General features: G+C 44.2%; 1 protein-coding gene across 1 annotated transcript in view; it reads right to left on the minus strand.

Moving 5' to 3' along the window:
* Positions 1 to 26,859, minus strand: part of LOC110570213 (WD repeat-containing protein 49-like) — a 42,209-nt gene extending 15,350 nt beyond the window's left edge. The window contains 11 exon segments of the mRNA XM_021678193.2: positions 4,217 to 4,382; positions 6,714 to 6,773; positions 8,445 to 8,490; positions 9,172 to 9,226; positions 10,146 to 10,225; positions 10,294 to 10,400; positions 14,275 to 14,322; positions 14,324 to 14,378; positions 17,942 to 18,093; positions 25,216 to 25,321; positions 26,624 to 26,859. Of these exon segments, the coding sequence (XP_021533868.2) occupies positions 4,217 to 4,382; positions 6,714 to 6,773; positions 8,445 to 8,490; positions 9,172 to 9,226; positions 10,146 to 10,225; positions 10,294 to 10,400; positions 14,275 to 14,322; positions 14,324 to 14,378; positions 17,942 to 18,093; positions 25,216 to 25,321; positions 26,624 to 26,859 (1,111 nt within the window).
* Positions 26,860 to 26,987: the final 128 nt, after the last annotated feature.

The raw sequence follows: 26,987 nt of genomic DNA on the forward strand, positions 1-26,987 counted from the left end.
AAAACTACAATAATCAAAACAGTTTGGTACTGACATAAAGACAGACATGTAGACAAATGGAATAGCATAGAAAGCCCAAAAATGAACCCTCACATTTATGGTCAAATGATGTTTGATAAGGGTGCCAAAACTGTCCAATGGGAAAATGACAGTCTTTTCAACAAATGGTGTGGGAAAACTGGATATCCACTTGCAAAAGAATGAAGTTGGACCCTTATCTAACACTACACATAAAAATTAACTCAAAGTGGATAAAAGGCCTAAACTTAAAACCTAAAACAGTAAAACTCTTAGAAGAAAACATAAGACAAAAACACCAGGACATTGGATTAGGCAATGATTTCTGGGATATGACACCAAAGGCACAGGGAACAAAATTTAAAATAGACAAATTGGACTTCATGAAAATTTTTAAAAATGTGCATCAAAAGACACTACCCAGAGTAAAAAGGCAGCCTACAGAATGAGAGAAAATATTTGCAAGTCATATTTCTGATAAGGGATTAATAGCCAGAATATAGGGTGAACTTCTAAAATGCAATAACAACAACAAAAACAAAAACAAAAAAACCTGATGCAAAAGTGGGCAAAGGACTTGAACAGATGGTTTTCCAAAAAAGATATACAAATGGCTGATATGCACATGAAGAGATGCTCAACATCACTCATCATTAGGGAACGGCTAATCAAAACCACAATGAGATACTGCTTCACACCCATTAGGATGACTATGAGAGAAAGAAGAAAGAAAGAAAGAAGAAAGAAAGAAAGAAGAAAGAAAGAAAGAAAGGAAGAAAGAGGGGCACCTGGGTGGCTCAGTTGGTTGGGCGACTGCCTTCGGCTCAGGTCATGATCCTGGAGTCCCGGGATCGAGTCCTGCATCGGGCTCCCTGCTCGGCAGGGAGTCTGCTTCTCCCTCTGACCCTCCTCCCTCTCATGCTCTCTGTCTCTCATTCTCACTTTCAAATAAATAAATAAAATCTTTAAAAAAAAAAAAAGAAAGAAAGAAAAAAAAGAAAGAAGAAAGAAAGAAAGGAAAGAAAAGAAAAGAACAAGTGTTGGCAAGGATGTGTAGAAATGGGGACCTTGTGCATTATTGGTGGGAATGCAAACTGGTGCAGCCACTGTGGAGGACAGTATGGAGGGTCCTCAAAAAAATTAAAAATAAAACTACCACATGATCAAGCAATTCCACTTCTGGGTATATACCCCAAATCATTGAAGAGCAGAGTCTTGAAGAAATATTGTACACCTATGTTCATGGCAACATTATTTACAATAGCTAAAATGTGGAAACAACCCGAGTGGCTACTGATGGGGAAACAGATAAGCAAACTGCGGTATATCCACACACAGTGGAGTATTATTCAGCCTTAAAAAGGAAGTAAATTCTTTAACATGCTACAACATGGATGAAACTTGAGAAGATTATGCTAAGTGAAATAAGCCAGTCACAAAAAGAAAAATACTGTATGATTCCACTTACATGAAGGACTTAGAGTAGTCAAATCATAAAGACAGAGGTGTAATGGTGGTTGCACAGGCTGCAGGGAGGGGAGAATGGGGAGTTGGTGTTTAGCAAGGACAGAGTTTTAGGTGGGGATGATGAAAAGTTCTGTAGATGGGCAGTGGTGATGGTTCATGGCCGCATACATGTATCTAATACTGTTGCATTGTACATTTGCTGTATGTATTTTACCACGATAAACATAGAAAGAGGAGGAGGAGGGGAAGGAGGAGAAGGAGGAGAGGGTGGGGGGAGGGGAGTAGGAAGAGGAGGGGGATGGGGAGGGGAGGGGGAAGAGGACAAAGAAAAAGGCTTAGTCTCTCAGTATGCCCACTGCTTTCCTGGATTTTAGCCTGGTTGAAATCTCTGTCTCTCTTTCACTGTCAAATTCTTTCTCTTTGATGTCAAGGAAGATGTGACAATTCCCAATATAAGGAAGAATGAAGCTAAAATGTCAAAAAGTCAGCAGAAAGAATTTGTTTTCAGCTCATTTGGCTTGGCTTACACCATTGCCTTTCTCTCTTAGCTCCCCTCTCTACTAAAGATGACTTCAGAAGAATAGTCTGGATAGTTTTCCAAATAAGATGGTGACCTCTTAACCAATCCCATGTGAAAAAAACCACTGGGTTCTGGTTTGACCTTCAAGAAGAGTCAATACTGCTCTTTCTTGGAAGGGTAGGGAACTTTCACAGAGTTTCATCTCATTTGTGCAGTGTAGAAATGTGAATTATCGGTAGCTATGGTTGGCTTTGCATTTGAGGAGCAGAAAAGGAGTTTCTCAAAGCCAGCAGTCACATAACTTTAAGCAACAAATGCTGCTGCAAAGAGGGTTTTAAATTAGAGCTGCTAGCTAAAAGGTCAACATTGCATTCTTGGCCAGTAACTTTATTTTCTTTTTAATGGCAATGAAAATAATCATTTAGAAGGAAATGCCACCACTTTTTCCCCAAAGATTTTTAAAAGTCTTAGGCACTGGTAGAAAGAGCCTCATAGAAGAATCTTTTTTATGTTATAGTAAAAGGGGTAGGAACAGACTAGATAACAAAGCTACAGATAAGAATTTCTTTTTAATCTCGTGATGTTCAGTTTCTAGCCACTGCCTTCCAGAGTGTCTCTCAAGCACAGCAGTCCAGAGGCTGATTGCATTTCTTTTCCATTCTTTTATCTGCTGGGCATGAACATCTTGTGTCTGAAATTAGACTGTGAACCCTTTGAAGGCAGCATCAAGCCTCACATCTCTCTCTAGTCTTTTCTATGTATCTCCCTCAGGGTTATGCCCATAGGAATGGTTCAAAGATATTTTCTGATCAAATGAGTCATTAGAGCTCTTCCTTGGCTAATAAGTTATCAGATGCCTCAGGCAGGGGATTGCAGGGTGGGGTTCTCTGAGGGTTTGCTGGCTGGGTTTCAGGAGATGCAAGAACTCCCTGGTTTTAGGTAAAATCACCAGTGCCCTGTGTCTCCCTGTTGGGGCTCCATGGGTGTGAGGTAGTGGGTCTCTTGGCTGTTGGCAGATGAGTGTCTACAGACTGCCACTTGGGAAGGATGAGCCTGGACTCTGGAGGTAGGGCAAGAAGCGGTAGGAAGCCTTTGGCTGTGGGTTACCATGGTTTTCCATCCAGCACAGCCAGCCATGAATGAAGCTGACAGATAAGTGTGCTTTTCAAAGAGTTCATGACTTGGAGGGAGAGGGGTGTGGTTACCAACCCCCACACCTAGCATTGGGCCTGGCACATAGCAGGAACTCAACAATGTGTTTTGAATGAAGATGTGAATGAACAGGCCCATGATCACATTAACAGACAGAAAGGGTCTTGAAGAAATGGAACCAGGGCAGAAAAATTAGGGAGAATGGGGTGGGAGGGTGGAGAAAAGTTTTGCAATAAGATATACAAGTAATATGGGGTGACTGGGTGGCTCAGTCAGTTGAGTGTCTGACTCTTGGTTTCAGCTTAGGTCATGAACTCAGAGTGCTGAGATGGAGCCCCACATCAGGCTCCATGCTCAGTGGGGAGTCTGCTGGAGATCTCTCTCTCCCCCTGTGCCCCACCCCGCTTGTGTGCACTCTCTAAATAAATAAATAAATAAATAAAATCCTTATATATAATAAACAAATCTTTATGTATATTTATATGTATTATAAAATCTTTATAATACTTTGTATTACACACAAGTAATAAGGATTGACCCATGTGGCAGAGTGTAGGGGGTCACGGGCAATGTGAGGACTCTGGGACCCTGGGGGCCACCTGAGGGGGCTGATGGAGAGGATGGCATAAAACCTGAGGGCACATAGCTGAGTGACACATCAGAAGATAATGTTTGAGTTGGGTTGGGAGAGCAGGCTTGCTAGCTGGGCAAAAGGAGCCTGTAAGACAGAGGGGCAAAATCAGCACTATAACAAAGCCCAAGGGGCTCAGGGGAGAGAGTCCTTTAGGTGGACAGTGGATGAGAAAAGGTTCCCGGAGGTGGTGGGTTGGTCTGAGACAGCTTCTGATGGATGAGTGCCTGGGGATGTGGACTGAGCTAGCTGAACTCTTAAACTCCCTCCCAGCTTTGGGAATCTCCAGCTGACAGGTTTAACCTGCAACCAGGCTAATCCCTTCTAACCAAGAAGCTGTCCAGAACTGAGAACTCTTTAGGATGTGCCAGGAATCCAAGCCTGCTGGGACCTGTGCAGAGCAGCTGTGGAGCCTACCCCTCACCTACCTTTTCTGTCTTCTGTACCATCAGAGGGGCTGGAAGTATTCAGCTTGAAGTATATGTGGCCTGAGATGACATTCCAAATGATGACCTCCCCATCGTAACTGGAGGTGGCAAGAAGCAAAGGTGGGCCTTGAGCCACACAGAGGATGTCCTCCTTGTGCCCATGGTTCTGAGAAAGAGAGAGATGGAGAGGGACAGGGTAAGAAGTCAAATCCCCAATCACACCCAGCTAGCTCCCCTTCATCTGATGCCTAAGACAGAGGATGCAGATGGGTTCCTCCTTCTGTGCTTGCCCACATCGAAGACTCACCTGGAACCTTGTGGCCCAGCCTCAAGGATCAAGGCATCCCTCCATGCAGGAGTCTGTGTACAGTTGAGCCAGAGAGGTGTTGCCTCTCCTTGGGTCAGTTGTATTTCCTTCCCCAGGGAAGTGATACTCCTAGGAGCCTCCTGACCTCCCCATAGTGCTGGCAAGCTTAGTATTTGCAAGGAGGCCTATTTGGGGCTGAAATGTTGATGGCAACGGGATAATGGAAACCAGCTCTGGCCAAGGTGGTTTGGCTTCCCAACAGCTCAGGTCTAAATTCCAGAGTGTGCTGTCCCTTGACTTGATTCCTACAAGGCTCCCATATGCAGCTTATACATGCGATTAGGAACTGAGATCACCTACTCTCCTCAAAAGGAGGATTTGGATATGGATCCTTAAGAGAGAGGGGAAACAAAAATGAAGTTTTTGTGCCACTATCCTTTCAACTTTCTCTCTGGAGTGCAGTTTCCATGTGAAGAGATTTGGCTTCTCTTGGCACTGTAAAGACATTTTTTTCTCCCTTTCCCTCACATACTTCCCACAGAGTGTCCCTTGAGGACCTGTCCATGTCATCTAAGATGTCTCTTCTGCCTGAAAGTGGCTGGGAAGATGATGGTATAAGACAGTTGGAAAAGAGAAGACAGTTGGAAAAGAGAAGGTCAATGGCTCCCTCTTTCCCACAGTCTTCTGCCAAATCCCACCTCCTTCTGTGATTTGTGACCATATATGTCTGGGATCCTCCTCCTGTGGTCCCCCACTGCCTGCACAGTGAGGCATACATGCCTTAGCAGGACTGTCAAGCTCTAACTTAACTTGCCAACCTCATTTCCCTCCTCAAACTTTTCATAAACCCTCCAAACAACATGCTTTTCATGCTTCCCCACTTAGCTCATGCTTTCCCCCTTCCCTTCATCTAGATTGCTTTCCTTACCTTGGCCTTCTGGAAAAATCCTAGCAATCTTTTGATATCCTGTGTGATGTTAGAATAAAGTTAATACTTTCCACCTCTGGGCTTCTCCAGCATCTTATACATTATTATATCATCTGTCACATAGTAGGATTATTATTCCCTTAGTTTATCTCCTCACTAGTCTTTGAGATTCTAGGCCGGGAATCACATTTTATTCACGTTGTATCTTCTGGACCTATCCACTAAGCATGACACTATGAAAGTGCACAAAAATATGTGTTGAGTGAATTAATAGTTGAGTGAATAAATATTTGAATGAACTAACACTTTGCTGACTTGCATGATGCCCATCCTTGCAATGGCTATCACTTCCAGGGCATTTTCAGCATAACTTTGTTCTTTCACTCAATAATCATTAATCTGTAAACCCCAGGAAGGCAGAGATCATGAGATGACCATTTTGCTCATCACTTCATCTTCAGTGAATAAAGCACTTGGCCCACAATAGGCATTTGGCATATGCTAGTTGAATGAAACAAAGTAATTGGGCATTGCTATAAATTGGACACTGGGCTAGGTCCTGGGAATACCATGGTGAAGACAGACAAGGTCTGGCTTCATGGGGTTTGTATTCTAGTGACCTGTACCTTTTGGAATATTTATGGGGGTATAAGGTTGGGTTGAACCGTGGCAGTTGATGTTTGGGCACAGTAACTTTTCTTTCTTAACACTTGTCTTTTATTGTCTTGGCATCCAGGCAATTTTGAGGAAGGATATTCGACCGTTGGAAGCTGTAGAAAACTGGTGGGGGGGGCATTTTGCTAATAAGAATCACAAGAAGTCCCCTGCTTATGGGCCCCCAACAAGTCACAGGGCAGGAATGTCATCTCTTAGCCTCCCTGGCTGCCAAAGGATGACACAGTAGTTGCATATAATTTTGCATGCCAAGCAGAAGCAGGAAGTAGGTGCTTCTTGGAGGAAAGTTACACCCACCACATCTTGGGCTGCTATTCCTGCACTACATGAGTCCTGGCTGAGCTCACAGAGAGCTGCATGGACTGGTTTCTGTGGCCCCATGCCCCCGTCCGAACACAAGGCCATCCCTCTTCCTGGAAGGGAAGCAGCTGCTTGGCGCTCAGTGCTCCTGGCTCTACCTGGATGCTTCATGAATCCTGCCACAGCAGAGGCAGGCCCAGGAGAGTCAGGGTGAGCCTCTGAATGAAGGGTATCTGCATCATGTGCCACTGTTTGGGTTGAGAGCCAGACAGTGGACCGGGGCTCACCAGGTCATCCTGCCAGTGTGGCTGTGGCTTCCAGAAATGATGAAGGTCACATGGTGCATCCTGTATGCAAAGCCAAAGAGGAGACGTTGTACAAGCAGTAAAATGAGCTGCCAACACACTCGCAACTTCAGAGAGAAGATGTTGGCACATTTTATAACCCTACCCCTCACCCCATCAGTGATGTAGATTTTCAAAATGTCAAAGCAAATTCCCCTCGTGCTAGTGGGAATAAAAAGCAATCCACTTCTGACGTTTGGGTGATTGCATTTCAACAAATCATATGTCAACTGACAAACTCTGCTTGGATGGTCTACATAGCTTCGCCTTCATAATAAGACCCATAGCTGTTGCATGTTTTAAAACAAAAGCCCTCAGCTCAGGAACCTATAATACCAAAGGACGAATTCAACGCCAGGGCTTCTCAGGTAGTCATCTTTCAAATCATCTGGGGATGCAAGGCTTAGGCTATGAAATATGGCACACCTTCAAATGAATAAAGAACTTACAATGTTTAAAGACCATCAGAAATCCATGACCATCCAGCATAGCAAGCAGGGGAAATAAAATGTCACAGGTAGATTTAAAACTTAGTTTCAGTCAGCATTTTCAGCTTCCCCTGTCTCTGAATCCCTTCCCCGTCTCTAAGCCATAACAAAAAGAATTTTTTTTTCCCATAGAGCTGCTTATGGATGGCATTTCATCTCCTCTTTGCACTTAGGGAGGGACCAGGGCATAAAGACAAAGTGGGAGGAAGAAGGAAGAAAGTAAAAGGCTGGACAGTTGATAGAGAGGTTAACCCTCAGTTAGGGACGAGGGTATGTGAGATACAGCTGAAGCCCCTGCATCCTGGGGAGGAGGGAGAACGCCAGCCTGTATAAGGGGTAAGACCAAGAGGCAAGGTGTGGAGAACTAAGCATTCCAGGCATGGTCTGCTTTGGATTTCCAGGGATGCCCTCTGTGCCCCTGATAGCTCTTCTAGCTAACACTTTGTGGTATTGCGATTTATGATAAGAAATAGGTATTTGGCCTTGGTCCCCATTTTTGGCAGATAGCTCCTAAAAGCTTTGGAATTTCTTAAGTGATGAGAGCGTGGGAGATATCTGAAATTGGGGGGCAAGAAGGGCAGGCTTGTGGGACCTGATGCTATCTCTGGGTAGATGGTGTCAGGATTGAGCTGAATTATAAGACACCAGCTGGTGTCAGAGATTTGCTTGTTGATGTGGGAACCACGCCCCTCCCAGAATTGGGTGCAGAGTGATTACACTTCTTCCCATAAAAGAGAACTAGAGGGAAGAGACTGAAACAAAAAAAACAAAGTAGAAAAGGTTTTTTAAAGGGAGAAAGGGAGGGAGGGAGGAAATTCTTCTGTCTATATCATGGCTTGACTTGTACTAGAGAGAAGAAGCATGAAGAATTACTACAAATGTTTTGTTTTTTTTTTTTAAAGATCTTATTTATTTATTTGACAGAGAGAGACATAGCGAGGGAGGGAACACAAGCAGGGGGAGAAGGAGGGGAGAAGCAGGCTTCCCCGCGGAGCAGGGAGCCCGATGTGGGGCTCGATCCCAGGACCCTGGGATCACGACCCGAGCCAAAGGCAGACGCTTAACGACTGAGCCACCCAGGCGCCCCACTACAAATGTTTTTAGTGGGAAAAGAATCCACGGGTGGGGGGGAGGATAGCAATCTGAAGCAGGGTTTTGAATACCTAATTTTGTACATTTCACTTACAAAATACACATTTATTTTTCTGTCCCATCCAACAGCTATGATACACCTAGAACAGTAAAAGAGTAGTACATTTCAATACTTAAGCTTATCGTCTCTTTAATTTTTGCCTGCAGTCAAGACTGTGGTTTAATTTTGCCATGTCTATGTGATAAATGGAGAGAGCCAGGGCATTCTATCTTATGAAGAACAAGATAAAATGTGATCGGATAAATTAGGGTCACTGTTTTCACTGCTGCTTAAGGGATCTATAATTTTTAAGATCTACAGATGCTGCTCCATGAGCAACTGCCCTCCTGAGGGTTACCCGATCCTAAGAGCATGGTTGAATCATGGAGGCAAGGGCACAAACAGAAACTGATCAGGAATTGTTTTTACCCTTAGTGTTCAGGAGAGAATTTATGGGATTTTTATTCTTTGACTTGTGGGTGCTGAGTTTCATTACTCTAGCAATCTAGTCTGTGCTTTATTCCTTAAGAAAGCATTGGTGGAGAGCTACAGTACTCCCTATCGCTACCTCTAAGCAGTCATCAAAACGGGCAGAGAATTGCTTCTAATATTCTAGAAGAGCCTAGTTGCCTAAATTACCATCAGGGAGCAAATGGGAGCCTTGAAAATTCTTTGACACATTTCCTTCTGGAAAATTCCCTTCACTGTCTTGGTGTCCTCCTCCAGAATAGATTTTGTTTCAAAAAGATGCCTCTCTATAGCCAAGCTGCATATAACTCACTTATGTTGGTTCACTTCCAAGTAGGTACAATCACAGACTTCATTTTCCTTTTCATCTAGAAAGATCACATTATCAAAGTATATTAGACATTTTTCTTTACATTTTCTTTACTTAGACTTTTCTTTACATTCTTCTTTTCTTTATTAGTTCTTGAAATCAGCTTGAACATATTGACTCAACTAAACTGATGACTGGGGAGAACTTCAGTACTGACTTTCTAGTTTTTAGACCACAAGTAGCTGTCTTTCAAGGCACCACAGCACTGCTGGTTTCTGGCTACACTCTAAAAGCCTTGCCTAAAAGGCTGGCCCTGAACTTGCTCAGCTCGGGGAAGAGGCTCACCTTCTGCTGACAGGACCCTTCACGGTGCCCGGCACTTGCTGAGCGAGTGAGTGAACAGTGAATGAATGCAGGTCAAAAGCAGACCTGGGAATCACAAACTCATTACCTTGAGTGATTTTTGTCTTTTTTTACTTCGACTTCATTTATATTCTCTGATAGCTGAAAACTATCTGCCTCTTCTCTCCCTCATACAAGGGTGACAGGCCAGAATTGTGGAAATTCTACCAAGATCAGGCACAGCACGTGAACAAGTGGAAGAAAGCGGCCTTGGGGAAAAAAAGTCACAATAATGCACAAAACAGACTAGCTTTTAGTTTGTCCATCTAGGTTTTGACTTATGTGATGTTTAAAATGTCTAGAAAATGTTAAGCTCGTTCAAGAACTCAGATAAATATACCAGGTAATAAAGGCCCAAGTGCACGAGGCTTGGCTGGGAGCACATACATTTATGTAAAGTATGGCTCTCCTCAGTAGAAGTTTAGAGTCATTGGTAAAACGAAGTGCCAGGGAAAAAGGATGTAGGACTGTTGCATGCAATCTAGACTCTATCTCATTTGTTTCTTCTACACTGACAACAAATGCCCAATCTCGCATCATTATGTTATGGGGACCCTTGGTAGGAAGCGACTTGCTGTGTTGCAGTGTGTGCAAACAATGTCCGTTGCTGTAGCTCCATATTTTCAGACAGCTGTCTCTGCCCCTGGTGATTAGCCTAGGAAACAGTCTCCTGTCAGGAAATCATTTCAGGGATCTCACTGCTTAATGGTTGAAGATACACACCTTCTTCCACTGATGTCAAAGGTCAGACATGTGATTCCAGCATTTCCATGAGCCCCAATGAATCCAGACAACAACCTTCCTGTTTTGAAGTCCCACACTTTTACCACCTGTATCAGGAAGTTGACAAAAAAAAGTGACCCAGAGATTATGGTTATCAAATTAAAAGGAATTTGCATTTAGAAGTCTAGTGTCTTGGATATGAAAGATGCAAATTTACCCTGAAAGTATCCATCTGTACGTCCAATGCAAGTTGGCTTAGCCCAATGTATTCATTTGCTGGGGCTGCACAACAAAATACCACAGAATGGAGAACTTAAACAATGGACACTTAGTTTCTCACAGTTCTGGAGGCTGGAAGTCCAAGATCAAGTTGCTGGCAGGTTTGGTTTCTTTTGAGATGTCTCTTCTTGGCTCACAAATGGCCACCTTCTTGTTGTGTCCTCACATGGTCTTTTCCCCGTGCGTGCACACCCAGGGTCTCTCTATGTGTCCAAATTTCCTCTTGTTATAGAGACACCAGTCAGATTGGATCAGGGCCCACCCTAACATCCTCGTTTTAATTTAATCCCCTCTTTAAAGGCTCTGTCTCCAAATACAGTCACAATCTGAGCTGCTGGGGTTAGGACTTCCACATATGAATTTGGGGGGAACACAATTTATCCCATAACATTCAGTGAGAAGATTAAAAAATTTAGAAATCTTTGGATAAAAATCTCCTGACTACCTAGGCTCAGAGAAATAGGTGTGGATTGAATTTTGAGCAGCAAAATTTATTCAGCACCAAGACAAAGCTGAGTGAGGAAGATGGCGTGTTTGGAGGGGAAGGACATATCTTCTAAACCCTCAGCTTTAAGATTTCGCTCAGTCCAGCTAGTTCCAGTCTTGAAATTGCTTTCTTTCAGCCGCATCCCTTGAGCAACCTTGGAATGAGAATCCTCTGTAAAGGGAGTGGAGTGGCATCTCTCGTGACTTCGGATAAGTAAGTGCCCACACTAAGGAGAGCATCCTCTGGGGCAGGCTTTCTGGAGCCTGCACCCAAAGGCAGTGACAGTGTGAGAGGAGAAATGCTTGAGGACACCACTCTTTCTCTGAACTACTGAATGTTCCTTTTAGTCTTTCACTTTGTAAAAGAGGCTGCTCCATTGACATAGAGAAACTTCCAGGTCTCCAATCCAGAAACCAGAAGGCATCACCTCACTGTTGTTGATTTCAAATACCTGAGACCAGATTTTTCGTAGTGTACACTTTGCTTCCTTCCCCACTGTCCTCTTACAATGTCAGCGTTCCTGGGGGTGTCTACAGCTCAGGTGCATCCATTTGTTCTCCTCCATATTGCAATAGACCCTTAGCATTACTGGGTTTTACTTTAGTTATTCCAACCTTTGCAAACCTCCCAAAGTTTCACAACATGCAGTGATTGTAATATGGTTGAGGTCCAGAATTGAATGGAGTACCAGTTGGCATGGAAGAATGAGCAGAAGGGCCCGGAGTGCGGCAGATAGCCCCAGATCGACACCCAAAGGAAACATCCTCCCTGTGGACCTGTCTTCCCGTTAAGTGATTAAACAGTCACACATTTGTTTCCATAAAAAGAAATTCCCCCAAGAACGCCACCGGCTACTGCAGGTAATGGAAGTGAAAAGTTTGAAGTGAGCAACTAAAATATCTTTAAAAATGACCTTAGGGTTCTATTTATAGAACCAAGAAAAGTCTAACCGTGCTATTTATACTTTTTAGGTGCATTTTGTAGAGGGGATTTCATGCCCTACCAGGGCTCCCCTAAGAACTTCCTTGCCCCAAGCAATTCTTCCTTTTGAAGTTCCCATTCAATTAAACATATTAAAATGCAACAATATCCCAAATGAAATATAATCTTGCTATTAAATTTTAAAATATTTATAAAATATTTCTAGTTTTAAGCTTTGTTGAAAAATTATTCACTATTCTTAAAAAATAAACTTCCATATTACATATAACTGGATATGTGGATGTGGATGTGTGTAAGTTGCAGTTCCTATGTCACACATTGTAAACATTTAATTGAGTATTTATTAGTTTACATGGTGCCATTTTCAAGCATTTTCAGAGGCATTGAAAGTTGGTGGTCCCTAGCACTCTGCTATGCAACTCGAAGAATAAAATGTGGTATAGTGGTATTAATAACTTCAGGCATCATGAAAATCTTGGGCTACATTCTCTCCTCCACAAATATAGACTGCAATGTGGCTTAGATGCTGTGGATCGTGACAGTAGGCATGTGTTATAAAGATTTCACACAGATCTGCAAGGTGAGCAAATACTCAAATCAATAACTCAATACAGTAAGTATCCAAGAGTTTATTACCAGTGTGTGCCTAATACAGTAAGAGCTGAGAGAGTATTTATATCCCAATTCAACATCTCCTTACCGCCTACAGGCAGGGAAGTTATGCATATCAAAAGTAATGCTATTGAAGGAGGCTGACTGTGTTATCATAGAATTAGGAGCCCAAATGCTAATGGAGCCCGTCATTCTGCCTGGATGTGGGAATGATCTAAAAACTTTTCTCAGAGGAGCTGATATCCAGAGTTGTGCATTGAAGAATAAGAAGGGTTTTGACAGATTAAGAAGGAAGAAGAGGGAAACACAGCTGAGTTGCTCGTTGCCCTAAGTGCCTACTGAATGATTAGAGACACAAGGCTCATGAGTGTGAAACAAAGCAGGACAAGTGAGAACTGAATCCAGCACCACATGGGAGGCGCCATCTTGGGTGGTCAGGAAGAGGGAGGTGCCTGTATGAGTCCAAAGCCGTGAAGACAAGATTTGTGGAAGAGATAGCACTTGAGTTGGACCTTGAAGAATTGCTGAGGTGTGTAAGAGAAGAGGAGGAAGCAGGAAATTCCAGGGTGGAGATGGGAAAAAGTTGGACAGCACCAGGAACAGGCCTGTGCAGGATGCTGAGACCAGAAGGTTGGTGTCCTTGGAGTCACAGGTGATTCTGATAAATCTGGAGGAAAAATGCTTCTTTATAAGTATGAGCCCAAACTATACAGGAATCTACCTTCTTTGAGATGAATTGAGACTGAGTCATCATAAAAATTTTTTGATCAACAGACCAAATAATCTATTTCTTTCAATACTTGATAAAACCATGGTGATGACTAATCTGTAGAGCAGGGACTGGCAAGAACATATGCAAAGACAACTGAGTCTCACTGCGAGTGAAGCCGAAGTGAGTGTGAACATGAAGAGGACAGGTCCAGACAGTGGTGCCCGCTGGGCTTGAAAACCTAAACACAGTGTGTGCCAGGTAATGGCAGGAAGAAGGAAAGAGCGTGTAGCCAGATGGCCTGGGGCACTGGCTTGTAATGCCAGAGCCTAGGCCAGTGATTCAGAAAGTGATTGAACTGATAATTTAGGAGATTTCAGAACACTTAAGTATCTTGAGTGTACTTGGGATGTGCCCCCGCCACCCACCCAATTAGCTCAAGGACAGAAGTACATGAGTTAGGGGATGTGTTCTCTGCTCTCGCTCCTTATTCAAAGAGCATTGGGTATGTCCGCTCCTGTGAACCAAACACTGTGTCACTCATCTAGGAGGGGGCCAGCATGATCCTTGAGAGCCCTAGTGAAAGGGGAAATGGACGTGGAATGCTCCATACCCTCAGCTCCGGACTAGAATTACAAGGTAGGTAATAGGGTTGTATTAATTGTCCTACACCACCATGAAATAATACCATTCCTTAGTACCGGATGGGCCTTCCAAATAGCTCACACTAGAAGCCACTGGGGAAACTGTGAGCTCTTCCACCCAGCTTTCAAAGAAGGGTGTCCAAACAATACTTGATAAATACTGGAGTTGAAGAATTCTAGTAGAATTCTTAACCTCCAGGGACAGAATGTCCCCAGAACATTCTGCTCAGCTCTAAGGCGAGGACGATGGGCCTGGGCCCACACTCACAAATACATCATTGCTAAAGAAAGCAAGAGTTGATACTTACAGATGCTTCGGAGCAGCTGACCACCTGCCGGAAGGCTGGATAGTTAGCAGCAGCACACCACGAGTTCTTGGTGGGAGACCACCAGGTAAGGCTCCAGCGGAGATCTTGCTCATGAAAAACAGGAAGGATGAAAACCTGAACCGAATGTATGACATGGATACTGTGGATGAAGCATCTACTGCTTTATTAAGAAAAGTTAAGAGGACAGGGGCGCTTGGGTGGCTCAGTCGGTTAAGCTTATGACTCTTGGTTTTGGTTCAGGTCATGATCTCAGGGTCATGAGACTGAGGCTCCCTACCCCACCCCCTGCTGGGCTTCAGGCTCAGCATGGAGTCTGCTCAAGATTCTCTCTCTCTCCCTCTCCCTCTGCCCCTCCTCCTGCACTCACGTGCTCTTCCTCTCTCTTCCAAATAAAGAAATAAATAAAAATCTTTAAAGAAAAAAAGGTTAAGAGGATAAAAATGGGTCTGTGACTTTGGACAAGTTGTTTAACTGCTGAAAACTCTAACTTATCTCTTAAATGGGGATAATGGTATCTAGGGTTGTTTTGAGGATTCGATGAGAAAACCTACATAATGTCCTTCCCAAAGACCCCCACACAGCATAATTGGCATTCAGTGAGCATGATACTGCATGTCTCCTATTTAGGGCAGGAGGAGTGTGATTTCATACGACTACAGAGTGGACCTTCTTCCCTATGTGTTTACATCCTCCCTCACAAACAAACACAAACTGTATCATCCCATCCCGAGTCTTTAAGCCTGGAAGGCTGTGCTTCTCATTCACAGCAGGGACGAGACCCTGCAACGTGCCTCCCATGGGCACCCTGGGGCCAAGGGCACCCCTGTGTACTCGGGCCTTGCCCTGCGTGCCCTCTCTTCGAGGACAGCGCCCAGAAGGGATAGCTCTAGGAGTTACGCAATCCAATCGCTTTGCACTCGTTTCCTCATCTGTAAAATGGAACACTTTATAGAAATTTTGTGAGGATTAAGCGAGGAAAGGGATGTCAAATGTTTGGAGAAGCCTGGTGAGCGGGAGACACTTAATAAATGAAGGTTGGTTCTCAGTCCCACTGCTCTGTCCTCTCTCTTGATGGTCCCTCCAGTGCTCAGCCCCAAAGCTGGGCCACTAATAGAGGTTCAGTGGATCTGGAACCTCCGACTTAGTGCCAGATGATTCCCAGTGGGTGGAATCCTTTTCAAAGAAGGCAGAAGGATGATGAGCACTTTCCCATGAATGGTCTCTGGACTGCTCTAAGGGGAAGTCTGGCCTGTGGGGGAGGAGGAAGGAAGGGTGTGGGGGCACTGCCCCAGATAGAAAGTGCTAGGCCTGGACCAGAGCCTCCTGGGTGTTACCTACACCCCTTCCCCAACTCGGGGAGGAAGGTGCTGAGTCTCCCCACCTCACAGATGAGGACACTTCCAGAAGGCTAAGAAGGACCAGGTGACCTTGATTATGGTCACAAAGTTCCCTGCAACAGAGCAGGGACAGGCAGACGTCATCTGACACCTAAGTGTTGGCCCTAGAGATTGGGGCTGTTCTTGCCACGAGGTGGAATTTTGCTTAAAAAAAAAAAGAAAATCAATCCACCAGCCTGTTTTTCTACACACGGATGCCATGTCGAACAAACAGCCTTTGGACTGACCACAGTCCCATCTTTCAGCAGGTTGCTTTGGCATCCTGAGCCAAGAGCGCGCACTTGCAGGCCTGGCGGTACCACCGATGACTGGGGTCGTTCTGCCGGGCGCCCCCCAGCCACGCGAGCCTTTCCCAAGGTCTCAAGGGAAACATTAGGAAGGATGGGTCCAGGCACAGGCAGCAGCCTTATGTTCTGGACTTCTCAGTAGAGTTTTGATGCTGTGAAATCTGATCACTTTTTTGTAAAGTTAATTCTTGACCTGTGATTTAATCACTGAACACAATAAATATATTTAAAGTTCTTCGTATATATATGTTCACAATTTTTTTTAAAAGATTTTATTTATTTATTTGACAGAGAGAGAGAGCACAAGCAGGGGGGAGCAGCAGAGGGGGAGAGAGAGGGAGAAGCAGGCTCCCCGCTGAGCAGGGAGCCCGATGCGGGGCTCGATCCCAGGACCCTGAGATCATGACCTGAGCTGAAGGTAGACACTTAACTGACTGAGCCACCCAGGAGCCCAAACTCAATTTTTTTTTTTTTAAACCCACCCTTCGAGATGGTATGCCATCATTTTTGGCTCAGGAAACCCAGTTGCCATTATCATATAGATGGGATGTGAACCCTGCAAACCACAATATTCAGCCTAATCCTTCTCTGCCTCCTTTCCTTAGTTTTCAAAGACTACGGATTTGGGATCCATCATCTTGCTGAACAGTGAGGGGGAAAAAGCTGCAGGCTGGAAATGAGGAATGGATTTATGTCAGGGCAGCAAGTGGGGGTAACGGGGTGGGTGAATAATCATGGGCCATGTTTGAACCATGAAGCTATAATGATGTTCCTAGTTTTAGTATGCAGAGGCCTGAAAGTCCTCAAAGCGGAGGTGATGTGCCCTGCCAGCCATGCCAAGACCAGGGGAAGGGGTGTGACTTAGCCCAAGGCCACTGGGCCCAGGGAGGCAGAGCCCGATCTCTCTACCGCTCACAGGTGCCTCTTAGGAGCTCTGCAGGTTCTGGTGAAGGAAGACTAGACAATGTGCCTCCCATTGTCTAGTTAAACAAACAAACAAACAGAAAACAAACAAATTAAGCTCTCCTTCTCCTTCGACCTCTCAGACTTTTGGCCTTCCAGTGGGAGGAGCACCACACAGCGAGAAGGCAGGGGGCCAGGCATCCTGAGAGAGACGTTCTAGCCCCAGCTCTGCTCCTGACTCCCTGCTTGACCTTGGGCAATTCATTCCCTTCTCCAGGCCTCTGTTCGCTCATCTGTAAAACCGCAGTGTTGTACTGGATGACTTGTGGTTGCCTGGGAAGCAGGATTTAAACTCTTCAGTAAGACCAGGCCATCTCAGCCTAGCAGAACAGGGACAGGCACCGAAGTGGACATTCATGCTAAGCGGACGAACGTCTCCATGACCTCTCTGAGTGTGGAAAAGGCAACCAGGCCCCCATTTTCCTGGCCGAGGAGGACATGAAATGTGGCCCGGCGAAGGTGTGCCAAGGAAACCCAGGGGGACTCATTGCAGAGGAATCCGGGAGATGGGTCTTGAAGGCATTCAAGCTCCCTGACACTGAGGCCCTGGGCAGGGAAAGCCCACTAAGGGACCCTCCCTAAGGACCTGTCCAGCACCGGGGCTCGTGCTGTCCCTGAATGGCTACCCTGCCGGAGGGACAGGGTCTCACATTGGGCCACTGCTGCAGCAAGTGGGGTTGATGCTTTCAGACTGAATTAAAAGCCCCCAGGCTCTACCTTCGCTAGAGAGGTAGGGCCAGTGGGTCCGTAAGGGCTCAAGAGGTAGATTCCAGATTTTCAGATAATCTAAGGAGGTGGTGCTGGAGTAATAAATGGGAAATGTTCAAGGGAGCTCAGCAAATACATACTGCAAGATGAAGACATGGGGGCACATAGCTCAGGAGCTCACCCAGAGATTGAACTGTGGATGGTTCCATAGAAGGCTGCAAACAGCTACGCTGGACCCTGCTCTACCCTCTAGAGAGCTGACAGCGGGGGGCCAAGAGGAGAACCTCAGACCTCAGTCTTAAGTGTAGGAATGCAGCCATGTCAGTGGCCACACACAGGGCTCTGGAGTGGGGGAGATAGAGGCAGGCTGCGAACTCCCCCTTAATTCCACTGGCTTTGGAGGAGGCGGTAAACAAGCAGCTGTCAGTCTCTAGATCACAGATCTGAGGGAATGAGGGAAAAAAGGAATTGGAGGTCTTGAACAGGCTGCTTTGCTGTGTTTCCAAAGCTGTCACCTGTTGGGGGGTCTGGTTAGGACTGACCAAAGTTTAAACACTGCCCCACTCTCCCCCTCGCCAAGAGGGAAATGTTAAAAGGGCTTCCTTCACCTCTGCATTTGTAAAGGAAGGAGAAAGCGGGGCCCTTGTTCCTGAGCCCCTCTGCCATGCTGAAGCTGCCCAAGGAGCAGAGATACCTGTGGCCAAGCTACCCTGGAGCTGAGCTTCACCCCCCACCACAGGGAGTGGCCAGCGACTTCTCCGCTCAGGACCATCTATCACAGTGGAGGTTTGATACTGTGGGTCTGATGTGTGCACAGAGCTACCTCTATCCCCTAGATATGTTCCCATTTCTTCCTACAGTTCCTCAAAACCCGCCGTGGGGGAGATATTTGGAGGGTTCAGGGAACAAACCTCAGTGTGGCTATTAGTTAAGGACATGGAGGTCCAGAACCCCCCTCTTTGGGTTGGAATCCCAGCTCTACCGCCTAATGGCTCTGTGGCCTTGGCCAAATTACCATACTCCCTTTCCCTCAGTTTCATCTGTAAAATAGGGAGACTAATAATAATGCCTTTCTTACAGGATTTAAAATCTTAGAGATTTTTGGGGTGCCTGGGTGGCTCAGTCGTTAAGCATCTGCCTTCGGCTCAGGTCATGATCCCAGGGTCCAGGGATCGAGCCCCACATTGGGCTCCCTGCTCCACGGGAAGCCTGCTTCTCCCTCTCCCACTCCCCCTGCTTGTGTTCCTGCTCCCGCTATCTCTGTCTCTGTCAAATAAATAAATACAAATAAAAATAAATAAAATCTTAGAGATTTTTAAAATTAATACAAAATAGTGTTTAGCATCGCAGCTAAGCCATGATGTAATGGTATATGATTAGAATGATAATATTATTGTTAATCATTTATTAGGATTATTACGTAAGCCATGCCACGGCTCTTGTATTATTTTAAGGTACTGTGATCTGATGAGAGCTGCAAGGGATGGCCACATCCCTGGGGAAGAGCAGATGGGCCAAATGTAAAACTGAGAAGATTGAATAATCACGAAGACAGCTGTCGTTTAGTAAGCTGACATGCGCCAGGCATTGTGTTAAATGCTTTCCATGCATTGTTTCATTTACTCTGTTATTGGTTGAATTGTGTCCCCCCCCCCCCACCTGCCCAATTTGTATGTTGAATAACCCCCAGTATTTCAGAGTGTGCCCTTCTTTGGAAATAGGGTTGTTGCAAGTGCAATTAGTTAAGAAGAAGTCAAGCTGGAGTAGGGTAGGTCCCCAGACAATATGACTGGTGTCCTTGTAAGAAGGGGAAATTCAGAGACAGACACAGAGAGAGGGAGAAGACCATGTGAAGATGAAGGCAGGTGTCAAGGTGATGCTTCTATAAGCCAAAAAATGCCAAAGGCTGCCAGCAAACCACCAGAAGCTAGGACTGAGGCATGGAACAGACTCTCCTTCAGCTTCAGAAGGAACCAACCTTGCTGACAACTTGATTTTAGACTTCCAGCCTCTAGAACCGTGAGACATAAATTTCCATTCTTTAAGTCACCCAGTTTGAGGCATTTTGTTACAAACAAATACGATCTTAAACCAAAGTTGGGAGGTAGGCATAATCCATTGAGTTCCAGCGGGGTTCCATGACTCTCCCCTTACAGACGCAGGGAGCAGCTAAAGTAAGAGTCCTTCTCAGGCTTATCTCCCTCCAGAGCTGCACTAGAAAATCTGACTAAACTGGGTGGGATGTACTTGGATGGGGCTTCTTTCCCCTACTCCACAACTCCCCGAAGCAAAACAGCGATCAGGAAATTTGAAGCCTTTACCCATAAGCCAGACTCTTATTTGTTTTATTTATACTGTTTATTTTCCTTAGTTCTCCCCAGTAGGTAGCAAAGTCATTTTGAAAGTTCTAGTGTGCTTTTTCGTCTGTTACTTTAGGTCATGCTGTAAAAGGCGGGAAGCAATACACTCTGGGAGGTCAGTACGGGGGTGACAGTAGTGATCAGAGTAAAATAATCCCATGGAAAGGTGACCCCAAGGACTACTTATTTAAGGGGCATCTCGCACTCCTTTCTGGAGTATTGAATTGTTTGAAAATGCTCATTTTCCTGGATAGAAAGGTAATACACACAGTTTTTTATCAGTCACTTATACCACAAGGGGAATCCATTCATCTGGTAACTTCTTCTTAATTCATGAGATAATGTTACTGAAAGAGAGGAAGGGTATTTTTTTTTTTTTTAAAGAGAGGAAGTTTTGATGAGGGGGAAGATGAGGTAATTCTGGAGCTTGGAGAGTGATCTTAGTTGGGATGCTATCGAGGAACCCTTACAAGGTCTGTGAAAGGGAAAAGTAGGAAGGAACTCTTCCTATTATTGTTGAAGTTGAATCAGCAAGTTGGCATTAAATCACCAAAGTAAAAGTAGCTACAACAAATTATCATCACTGACTTATCTCTGGCCTGTCCAGCACCCTCCTGTCTTCTGTTAGAATTGTCTCTCTGATTGCAAGCAGTAGACAGGACAGCAAAATCTGGTCAATCTGTGTCTTCCCTTCGATTTTTCTGGCTGGAGCTGATAGTGAAGTTGGAGTTGGGTTGTGAGTTCAGACTGGGCATCAGTGGTCCCAGCCATTTGGAAGGAGATAGCCTTTCTGCACTAGGAGTCAATATCAGTGTGCACCAAGGAAGTGTAGGCAGAAAGCATGAGAAAAACAGTGCCATCTTTGAACCCAGATGTCCATAAGGCCATCTGTCTGATGATCTGGTTTCAATAACCAATAAATTCTCCCTTTTTAGCTTAAACTACTTGAGTTATATTTTTGTCTCTTTGGCTCAAAAGAGTCTTACCTAGTAAAACTATTCTGTGGTGAGCACAGTTCATACATTATCTTTTATGAGCATAACTAACCTACAAGGTGGGTCTTTCTTCCGTTTTACAGAAGAGTGACCAATGTCCAAGAGAATTAAGTCACTGAGTTCAGAAGGATTGAATACTTCTCCCAAGGTCATCTAGTTCTGGTAGTTTCAGAGTTTAAACTCAAGTCTGTATTTCTCCAAAATGCTGTGCCCCAACCCCAAAATGCACACTCCTCTGTCCACAGTGGAAAGGTGTTGCTGGGGAGTGGCCACCAAACTAAAGCATTTCCTGGTTTCCCTTCACCCAGAGTTATGAATTCAGTTGGTGGAGTGAGAGAAAGTGATGGTCATTTATGGCTGGGATTTTTAAGAGGCAGACATCCCATTGTCCTGGGATGAAGAAGACTCTGAGAACCTAGGGACCTTGCATGAAGACAGCATAGTTCTGGAATGGGGGAAAAAAATGCCCCTCCCCAGGAGCACCAGCCTTGGGTATGACAGCAAATAGAAATAAATTTCTATTGTCTCAACCCATGGAAAATATAGGGTTTATTTGTTACAGTGGCAAGCCTTGCCTTAACTAATACACCATGCTATCTTCCTTCAGGAAATAACTTTCTTTCTATGCTAATTCCTGTTGACACAAAACAGCCCTCTTTGTAGTGTGCAATATTAAATTCACAGAAAATAACAAGTGAGAACAGAAAACTGAACCTGTCACTTTACTCTCCTTTAGGGTAATGCCAGAAACTAGCAGACTCCTGAAATGTTTCATGTGTCCCCATGACTTAGAAAAGTGAAATATTTGGGCTGAAAAATCAATTCAAAGAACGAAGACTATCTGATCAGGCATGCTAGAAATTTAGCTGTTTGGTTCCTGGTTGATTACTTTTTATTTGATAGGAATAATATATTCTGAAATAAATTACACACACCATATTTCCAAGATAGGATTTCAATATATTTTAAACACATTTTGGGAAGTGATTCAATATGCCTGAATCATCACAGGCAAGATGCTAATCTTGTAATCATGATTTCAGATTGGAAGAAAATGGAGAGGCACTAGGAAAAGAAAATGGGATAGGAGACGTGTCCTCACATACAGAATTATGATTATCTGATGGTGCCAGGTTTTGAGGGGAAAAAAAGCTCATTAAAAATATGAAATCTCCAACTTTGTGGCTTTGGAGACACCTTTGGATAGATTTGATTTTCAAAATAAATCAAATACTGAAGTCCATGAATCTTCTCATTTTAATCAAATTTGCTTGGAGGACTGAATGGAGTTTGGGTCCTGATTGCATCACTGACCGTGATCTCAACACCTAATTTTGTGTAAAATGTCCTCATGGTTGCCATGACATGAACTCTGAGCTCACTCTACAGGAGCCATGTCGGACCCCACACACAGTGAGAGTACAGTCTTTGAGGCTTTTCTCTCCATTGCTCACTATTGCTCTCTTTTCCATCTCACCCCCTCCATGGCTTAAAATTCCATCTAAATGCTAATGACTTCCAAATTTATTTCTCCAGCCCTGACATCTCCCCTCAACTCAGGATGACTCCACCCAACACATCCAGAACTGAGCTCCTGGTCTTATGCTTCTCTTCCCCACCATCTGCCCTGTCTCAGTGGGCTCTGGCCCAAAGCCTTGGCATCTCCCTTGACTTCTCTATCTCTCCCCTCCCCCTCCTTTACAAAATAACAGTTTTATTGAGATATAATTTACATCCCACAAAATTCGCATTTTTAAAGTGTACAGTTCAGTGGGTTTTAGCATATTCAAAGAGTTGTGCAACCATCACCACTGTCTAACTTCAAAACATTTTCATTATTTCAGAAAGAACCCCCATACCCATTAGTGGCCACTCCCTATCCCACCTCACTGCAACCTCCCAGCAACCACTAAACTAGTTTCTGTCTCTGTGGATTTGCCTATTCTGGACATTTCATATAAATGGAATCCTCCAATACATGGCCTTTTGTGACTGGCTTTCATGTAACATAAGCTTTTTCAAGGCTCATCTATGTGGTAACATGTATTAGTGCTTCATTTCTTTTTGTTGCTGCCTAGTATTTCATTGTATGGATATACCACGTTTTGTTTATCCATTTATTTGGACACTTGGGTTATTTCTACTTTTGGGCTGTTATGAATAATGTTGCTATGAATATTCGTATGTAAGAGTTTATGTGAACGTAAGTTTCCAATTCTCTTGGGTTTAAATCTGGAAGCAGAATTGGTGGGATAATATGGTAACTCCATGGTTAGCATTTAAAGAACTGCCAAAATGTTTCCCAAAGTGGCTGCACCATTTTAAATTCCCCCTAGCAAGGTATGGAGAGCTTCAATTTCTCCACATCCTTGCCAATGCTTGTTATCATCTATCGTCTGATTTTAGCCATCCTAATGGATGTGAACTAGTAACTCATGGTGGTTTTGTTTTGCATTTACATAATGACTAATGATGTGGAAGATCTTGTCCTGTGTTTATTGGCCATTTGAATATTTTCTTTGAGGAAATTTCTATTTAAGCCCTTTGCCCAGGATATTTGTGTTTTATTGTTGAGCATACAGATTATTTTGTATTCTAGATGCAAGTCCTTTATCAGATGTGTGATTGGCAACATTTTCTCCCATCCTGTAGGTGGTCTGACCACTTTCTTAATGGTGTCTTCTGAGGCACAAGGTTTTAATTTTGACGACATCCAACTCATTTATTTTCTCCTTTTGTCTCTTGTGTTTTTGATGTCATATCTAAGAAATCATTCCCTAGTCCAAGGTCATGAAGATTTACTCCTGTTTTCTCCAAAGAGTTTTGAAATTGTAGCTCTTTTTACATTTAGGTCTATTGCCTTTGATTTAACTTTTGTGTATGGTGTGAAGTAAGGGATTGAAGTCCTTGATGGAGGTGTAGGCAGGTTTGCCTTCTGCTGAGGCCTTTCTCCTTGGCTTGCAGATGACCCCCTTCCTGCCATGTCTTCACATGGTTGCCCCTCCATCTAAGTGTGCTGATTTCCTCTTATTATAAGGACACCAATCATATTGGATTAGGGCCCACCAACATGACCTCATTTAACCTTAATTAATTCTTTTTTTTTTTAAAAACATTTTATTTATTTGACAGAGAGAGACACAGCGAGAGAGGGAACACAAGCAAGGGGAGTGGGAGAGGGATAAGCAGGCTTCCCGCGGAGCAGGGAGCCCGATGCGGGGCTCAATCCCAGGACCCTGGGATCATGACCCGAGCCGAAGGCAGATGCTTAACGACTGAGCCACCCAGGTGCCCCTAATTAATTCTTTATAGGCCCTGTCTCCAGATACAGTCACATTGTAAGGTACTGGTGGTTAAGACTTCAACATATGATTTTTGAAGGGACATGATTCAGCCCATAGCATCTATAAATCATTTATTATGTGTGTAGTCAGTAAGCTGGTTTATGTATCTATGCAAAGCAATGATACTGACCTGCCTGAGGCTTTAGCATTCTTTTGATTCAGACTGCTCTAAACTCCCACCCTCCGGCCCCAGGATAGTTGAGAAAGAAAGATGGATGAAATCATGAAAACTTTTCATGTTCACTGGAAAAGCATATGAAATGATGGATAAAGCAAATCAATAAAATTTCTAATTTTTTTGGTATAAAAATAGTGCATTGCAAAGGTCACAGGGCAGCTGAATTTTAGAATTGGGTAGGACCCTACATATAAAAAGAGGTGTGAAGGCAAACAAAATAAAGGTGATGTTACCATGACCTCTACCGGGGCCAGAAGTGTTTAAATTCTAAGGCTTACAGACATTTCAGAAAGGGCCCACGTGCCCTATGTGTATTGCAAAATAAGCACTAATAGTAAGAGATAGGTTAACCTCCCCCATGTCCCCATTCCATCCCTTGCTCCCCCTCTTCATCCTCCAACACACATTCTCCCAGGGGAATCAGGACAACATGCAAACAGGGGCTGAGATGCTTCAAGGTTTACTCATCCCAACGAAACACCAGGTATAGAAAATTCTCTAAGACACTATCCTTCCATTGCCCACTTACCTTCTTTTTCCAAAGCAAACCCACAAATATAACTACCATTTGAGTATCTGCTAATGCAAGACCTCTAGAGCTGCAAAGAGGGGAAAGAAAACACCAAACAAACACATTGTCTATCCGAAACTGTTGGACCATGCATCCCAAATGTGAAAGGGCAAAGACCTTAATAGTGTTGTCGGTGGACATGGAAAATATTTTGTTATCCTCAGCAGATACATGGATGTAGATCACTGGAGCTGTGTGGCTTTTCAGCATACCTGTTGGTTTTCTAGAATGGAAAAAGAACAGATGAACACCAAGCAGTTTTAAGTGCTATTTCTAAATAAAAATGCAAGACTAAACTTGGCCCGGATCTGGCAGTTCTATTCAGCCTGGAGGAGGGTTATGTCTCCTTCTGAAATCACACAAGTATATATCTTGTGTGATAAAAGGACTGAAGCAAATAATACCCAGTTATAGCAACACAACTCAGTGTGAGATGAAGCTCTGGGCTTTGTTTCTCCAACTGCTGACAATATCACTATAAAAGGAATAAACGAGGAAGAGCACAGGGTGGTGTGGGAATAGATTCTATGGCAGGTTGTTGCTTTACGCAGGTCAGAGCTAACAGTATTCAGATCTGGGGGGAATGTCTTTTTAATATAAGTTTATTTTAAGGAGCTCTGAGGGATCACAATGCCCTCAGGGTCACAGGGCTGCATGTGTAGGGAGAGGGTGGGGAGGTGGGGAGAAGGGAGGCAGGGCTGAGGTTGAAGGGGAGAGCCCAATGTCATTTTATAACCACGTCACTGGAAGGTAAGCGAACTGTTCTCCATCACCAGACAAATGGGAGTCTAAGGTAATAGAAGTGGGTAGAAAATCATTTTTCTTTCTTTTTAGGCATCTGTCATTGTGTTGAGAGCTATACGTGGATGACCTCATTTGTGATCTTTATTATTACCGAAGAGGTAGGTACTCCTGTGATTACAATTATCGAGGTGGACACTGGCTGCAACCCTTGCACAGGATCACTGGGCTAGAAGGTGACAGGGACAGCATCCGATCCCACGTGCCCCCCGGGCTCCTGGCGCTGCCTCCGCAACTGTCTGCCCCTGCTGAGGGGCCTGGGTCACCTTGCAGATCCTCCACTGTTGCCTGGTACAGAGACTCAGCAAGGAAGCGGGGCGCACCCTAGATGACTTGTTCTTGTCCCCAAGTCCCCACTATCAGTGCACAGACTACTCCCCATTTTCCACTCTCTTGCTGTCTTCAACACTGACCAACGGAAATGGCATAGGCTTTTAGAACCAGCCAAAATTAGCCAATTTTGGCCTTATGTCCAAAAAGCTATTTACCTCCTCTAAGTTTCAGTTCCTTCATTGGTAAATGGGGCCAATGACTTGCTTATTAACCCCAAAGAATGAGTCTTTAATGGCCACCAACAGAAGTTTCCCAGGCTGTGTGTACGGGAGATCGATTTTGGACAGGGCTTCTTAAATTATCCTAAAAGAGAATTAGCGATCCCCTGTGTTGCTCTCATATACTTTACTAGATCAGTGGCCTTTTGGTTGGAGAGAGAAAGAAACCTTACCCAGGCAGATAAGGATTCCAGACTCGAATGATTCGATCCATTCCCCCTGTCAGCAGCAAGTTCTTTCTCTTACAGAATGAAAATGCCTTGACTCCTTTGCAGATGCGAAAAACAGTTTGATCACATTCCGCTCGCCTTTGGGGCAAACCAAGGAATGCTTGTTCTCTTCTTGCCTCAACATCTTTTCTAACAGCCCTTGTCTCTTTCATCTTTTGCTTGACATTTGTTGTTCCCATAGTGCACCCTAAAAATATTCACAGGAAAACAAAACACAACTTCTTAATATGATCAGTCAATTTTCTGACAAGTTGCTTATTTTTAAAGGTCCTGGTTTTGCTTTCAGCGAGGACTACTTTTTTCTTTC

Source organism: Neomonachus schauinslandi, chromosome 3, assembly GCF_002201575.2.
Source record: "Neomonachus schauinslandi chromosome 3, ASM220157v2, whole genome shotgun sequence".
Lineage (NCBI taxonomy): Eukaryota > Metazoa > Chordata > Mammalia > Carnivora > Phocidae > Neomonachus > Neomonachus schauinslandi.